The sequence below is a fragment of the Austrofundulus limnaeus genome, unplaced genomic scaffold, assembly GCF_001266775.1.
Source record: "Austrofundulus limnaeus strain Quisiro unplaced genomic scaffold, Austrofundulus_limnaeus-1.0 Scaffold5, whole genome shotgun sequence".
Lineage (NCBI taxonomy): Eukaryota > Metazoa > Chordata > Actinopteri > Cyprinodontiformes > Rivulidae > Austrofundulus > Austrofundulus limnaeus.
Window position 1 is genome coordinate 3,215,257 of NW_013952407.1, and position 5,997 is coordinate 3,221,253.

Here is a 5,997-nt window from a genome sequence, read left to right on the forward strand (position 1 = left end):
CACACACACACACACACACAGTATATGTATAGTACGTTTAGAAATTACCTTTTTTATAATTGCTTAAAAAAGCAGTTTTAACTCAACAACTGTTTTGTCGTGCTGTTGTACTACAGCACAGAGGAAAGATAAAAATATATATTGAGAGATAAAAAAATATTACAGCACAAGTAACTAAAAATACCTTCACCCTCCCAGTGCCTCTCTCTAATTCTCTTGGTCATCATCTCAGTTCGACCTTTCACTGCAGCAGCTGAGCCCTGGGACTGAGGATTAGTAGGTTTTAAACATTTTTTAAAGTCTTTAGCAATACATAGAGATAACAAAAGATAAGAGATAACAAAAGTGAAACTGTCACTTTGCTGTTTTGTCTGAGATATCTTTGAAATGATATTCTGCCAACATTTACAGGGCCTTACACATGACATTGTACAAACAATATCAAAGTGTTTGCAGATTGTTTGTTTATGACAGTTTTAAACATTTTTTATTGTTACCATGGATAATGCCACTGCATTTTACGAGTCAAGACTGTGTAATCATTGTCTTCCTTTAAGCAAGTTTATTGCAACTCACCTCACAAAATAAACAAAATTGCACAAGAGAGTAAAAGAGTTACTCACACCAATAAATTTGTATTTATGTCTTCTAACAGGAGACAGTTGGAAGACAAGTCTGTACAAAGTGTGAAGTTGTAACTAGTTMCTAAAATATCTGGCAATGCTTACAATGGTGGTACACATTTATTATTTGATCATTAAAACATTTCAGTTGCATTAGCTAAGTGTGAAAAAATAGAGAACTGTTGAAATTCAGCAGTCATAATGGTAAAAAGTGGAGGAAGGCAATGTATGAATTCGTAGGTCACCACTTGTTCATTTGTTACTGTTTTAAACTTGGGGATACTTCAAAATCAAGAGAGTTGCTTACCAGTTGCAGGGGCCAAGGCGGCCATGCTTGGATCTAGGTGAAAGCTCCCCATTAAAAACTGGGCCTCAGGTCCAGATGGGTCTATCTTGAGGCCTGGTGGAAGGCTCAAATTCTGCGTCAAATAATATTGATAAAGCTCAGCTTCAGATGGTGATGGCATGGCTCCCAAGCCAAGTCGTCCATGTTGCATCTGAGTCACGTTCTGCTGGAGGAGCATCATGTTGTGCATGTGCTTCTCACTGGTCATGTGTATGCGTAGATTCCGTGCCACATTTGTCTCATAGTCACAAACCTCACACCGCCAAGTAGGTTTGCTTTTCGGCTTGGTTGGTGAGGGTGYTCCACATGGAACAGACATGTGGGGGGAGGCCTGTGTTGGATGGTGGTGGGGAGTGTGATGGCTACTGGCTTGGGTCACTGAGGGCACAGCCACCACTCCCCCCGGGGTATGTCCAAAGACCTGCTCCTGTGCAGAGCCAATAGAGCCTCCGTTTTGCAGTGTCTGCATGTTGTTTAGGTGTTTATCCGATTGCATGTGGATACTTAGGTTGCCCTTCGTCGTTGTAGAATAGTTACACACCTGAAAAAAACATTTTTTTTAAAACTGCAACAAATTTATGGGACACAAAATGCTATTTTAGTTATATACATGCAAAACATCTTTACAACACTTCAAAAATTGAGCAAAGCCACATTTATCGGCTACATACCTCACACCGGAAGGGCTTGTAACCGCAGGTATAGCTTTCTCCACGAGCCAGACGAGGATGACTCTGACCACTGCTGCAGTAAACACAGGAGCCTCCAGAGTCTGGGTGTTTCTCTTTCATATGAGCCTCTAATGTCTGCTGGTACTTATAATGCCAATTGCATTTGGGACACTTTAATGTCTTGCATGAATTGCGTGAATGCATCATGGTCATGTGACCACCTAAGGAGCGTGAGGAACCCAAAACTGTATCACATTTAGGGCACTCAACCCCACTTCCTCCACTCCCACCAGAGCCATGGTTTTGTGAACACTCACCCATCCCTGTGATGTCACAGGAGCCCCCTTGGAGAGGGAGGGAGTGACCGTGAGATGACGGGTGGAGATGATGATGATGGTGGTGCATGTGGTGATGATGCAGAAGGGCTCCATTTTCCTCCTCTCCTTCTGCTGGGGAATCATTTGGTTCTGGAGCTGTGGCACTATCTCGATTGGCACTTTCATCAGCAGCAGCGTTGGTGGACAGAGGCGAGGAGGAAGTGCCGGCAGTGTCGTCCTCGCTCCTTCTGACGGCAGCTGCCGCAATTGCCATGGGAACAGTTGGTCCCTGGCAGTTAAAGCTCAGAGGGAGCTCTGAGGTCCTCCCTCCACCATCTGCAGCTAAACCCTCTTCCTTGACAGAGGAGGAAATGGAAGCAAGGGCTTTGCTGTTGAGTGTGGAACTGACTGCAGAAGAGCAGGCAGAAGGCTGGAGAGTGCTACTAGGCATTAATAAAGGAGATTTGGAATTGCTTTGGTTTGAGACAGCTGGTTCCCCCACCTCACACCCATCGCTGCTACTTGTACCACCACAGGCCACTGTGGTGCTTTCTGCCTCTACCTCGTCTTCTTCTTCCCCTAATAACAGTTCCTCCTCTTCTTCTGAGCCCCCCAACCGGTTGGATAGTTGAGCATTGCTTTCATGTCCCTCCGTGCTCCCATCTTCTCCCTTGCATGACAACTTTTTCCCTGCAGGCTCCTCTGTTCTCCCTCCCTGTTTGGGCAGGGCACTGGAGTCTTTGGCAGAGCCTGAGGATGAGGTGAGAGTGGACGCTTTGGAAAAATTCAGCCCACCTAAAGAGAGGACTGAGCCAAGTGGGGTTTGTTGCTGTTGTTGTTGCTGGAGGCCAGAGTCTGAGTCTTTGTTCAGGAGGGTCTCACTGCCCCCACTACTGCTTCCAGGCTCAAGATGGACACCACTAAATGTGCCGTAGAAACTCTGCCCAGAGTTCATAGGGAGCAGAGTAGGTGGCAGAGGACTGCTCTTATTTTTTGGTTCCAGGAAACTAATAAGAGGTTCTTTGTCCTTCCCAATGCCCTGGATGATAGCAGAGGCATGCTTGTCTCCTAATAGCTGCCGTTCGTCCTCACACAGTGTCATGCGGTGATCATGGACGGCATGAGTGGCAAAAGAACGAGCATAGCCAAAGGACAACTTGCAGAGAAAACACATTAGAATGGGTTTACCCTTGCCATATAGAGCTAGCCCATCAAATTTGGAAAAATCCACATTGTTGGGAACATCTTTGGATACACAGGACTTCTTGGCAGACCCATCGCTGTTCAGGTAATCCTTGTTGCTTTTGTGCCGCACATCGAAGACACGAAAACTGTGCAGGACAGGGCTGAGGCCTGCCATTGTTGAGGTATTGGGAAAATCTTGGTCTGAATTACCAAACCACTTCCCAAAAGACGAGGCTATGTGGAAAGTGTTGATGATCTGTGGGTATACTGAGGATGACGTCCCAGCAGGCTCTCCCGATTTACTCCCACTTGTGAGAGTATTTGTAGGAAGCAGGCCGGGTACCATACCTCCACTACTTTGGATCAACTGACTGAGGCTCTCCACAATGTAGGCTGAGCCATCTGGCTGATAGACAATCTCTCCAGCCAGGTTTTCCACGTCACTGCTCTCTTCYTCCTCTTCCTCCTCTCCTTCCTCACTCCCACTCTCAGGTGGTYCCTGCTGTTGTGTGGGTTGGTGTCGCAGAAGAGTGGGCATGCCTCCTCCACCTGATGCTATTGGCACCCCAGGAAAGGGCTGAAGACTTGGGAAACAGCTATCTATTTCCATTTCATCCAAGTCCTCAGATTCGTCCTCTTCTCCACAGCTCACTCCCTCCTGCTCCACTTCGTCGAGCGCCTCTCTTCTGGGATGCAGCTGGCCTAAGGGAGAGCTATTTCTGTGAGCCTGGGGTAATGTCAGCTTTGACTGCTCCTGCTGGGACTGCAGTTCTCTCACCCCGTCATGAGGTGCAATGGAGTTTTGGGGTTGAGATAGGTAAGAAGCGGAGAGAGACAGGGCATCCAGGGATGGGGCCTGGTTGGTGCAAGTAACCTGTGAGCTTGAGTGATCTTTCCAGGATGGTGGTGCTTGTTGCTGCTGGGAGGAGCTGAGCCCATCCTCTGTCCCAGAAACCACGGGAGACTCACAGCTGTCCATGCTGATGCCTACATGAGGCATTCATCGCATCCAGGCCTGCAAAGATACATAAAAGAGATTACTGTTTTGTAATTACTGCACATGAGCACATGCACAACTCATTATAAACCAAAGTTAGTCAAAGTTGGTAACAAATGCCTATACCTTCAAAATATTACTTTCTACTGTGAAAATAAAAAAAACAAACATTTAAATTATAAATGTACTTGGGTGTATAAAACCCTCAAAACAGAAAATCAAATGTATGATGCACTTGATGAGAGAAAAAACTTTGAGATATAATTGGAAAAATGACACCATGCTCATTACACTAGATTAGGCACTTAAACACAATACCTGAGACAAGCACTAATAAGCTGTCCATGATTCATCTTCCCGCCATATCACAAAAGTACCATCTTTCATCTTCACCTTCCAAACAACACCCTTAATCTTATATTGTGCAAATCCTACATCCGTTTTTTAATTAACTTGTAGTCAGACTAACTAAACAGATCAAATATATTCCTTGCGAGATAATTAGATATCGAGAAGCCACCCATCAGCACATCACACATTTACATAACTAGAAGAAGTGAAAATGTGTTGTTAGAAAATATCCTTGAACAGTTTTACTGTTATTACTCAAACTTAAATTGAACTCATCTCAGAAAAATATTTCACGTTTGCAATATTGAGATGAATATGTCTGAACCCTAAGATGAGCAATAAAAAGCAGCATTTTCTAAGAGCCRAAAATATATAAGCTGGGATGGGACTTCATCGCAGCTGTGTTTAGATCTTTGCATCCAATAACCTCTACGCTTAGCCTACTTTCAAACACTCTAGTCATCATCTGCCTCTGAAATAATAAATGGGAGCTGAGCTTTCGGGAGCTGACCATGCCCCAAGCATCTGAGAGGCCCAACACAGGCTGCAATTTAGAGTGCAGAAGAGATAAAATGATAGCGCAAGATACTGCTGAGCTAATAATTTTATTAAAGGGATGCAGCCAACATTGATTAAAGGGGGCAATCGGGCTGAAGCCAATAACTCTGGGCTGCCCTTTAACCCACCAGTGCTGAATATTACATGAGTAAAGTTTCCCGGCACCAGCTCACTGCCATGTCCCGGTTGATTAGCACATTTACTGCTTGCACTTGATTTATTTACTTATTTTCTTAGAGATGCAAATTTAAGCTGTGATCAGAATGGAGTCTACACCCACAGACTAACATATTAACCAGGGTGAGCAGCGATTGATAATGTCTGCCTGCTTCTTCATGAATGTCTGATGAAACTTTCCTCCTACACCAAATACCTGAGACCTCTTCAACCTAAAATCTCTGCTACAAAAAGAACGTACATCTTTTTTAAAAATGTGCTTTAATATTTATTCTATATTTAAAGATTACAGAAGATTGGCCAAATTAAAATAAACAAAAATGTAACCACCAAGCATTAATATTATTTTTTTCAAATCAAAATCAATAATATTCAAAGAAACAATAAACAGATAAACAAATGAACTAATAAAAAACTATGTAGTTAAATATAATAAAATTCACACACTAATCTAATAGTAAATGTGTGATTGCTTTGTTTAACACTAGCTAACCTTAAAAAAATGTTGTCTTACTTTTCATATACTATAATGAGATATTGAAGACATCACATAGTTTGGCTTATTATTAAAATTGCTTTATACAGCCAGACATGATTCAAAGATGGGTGCCATATTGAGTGAGAGGTTGCCAGCTCTGCTGGTCTGTCTGTATTATCTGCTCCATTAATAAGAGGCTATAAGCTCAACAGCCATTACACACACACACACACACACACACACACACACAGAGAGAGAGAGAGAGAGAGAGAGAGAGAGAGAGAGAGAGAGAGA

At 43.5% G+C, this 5,997-nt stretch overlaps 1 protein-coding gene across 1 annotated transcript in view; it reads right to left on the reverse strand.

Moving 5' to 3' along the window:
- Positions 1–5,997, reverse strand: part of zfhx3b (zinc finger homeobox 3b) — a gene marked incomplete at its 3' end in the record, with an annotated part of 205,084 nt that overhangs the window by 71,498 nt on the left and 127,589 nt on the right. Inside the window, 2 exon segments of the mRNA XM_014027330.1 lie at positions 931–1,510; positions 1,641–4,157. Coding sequence (XP_013882784.1) covers positions 931–1,510; positions 1,641–4,142 — 3,082 coding nt within the window.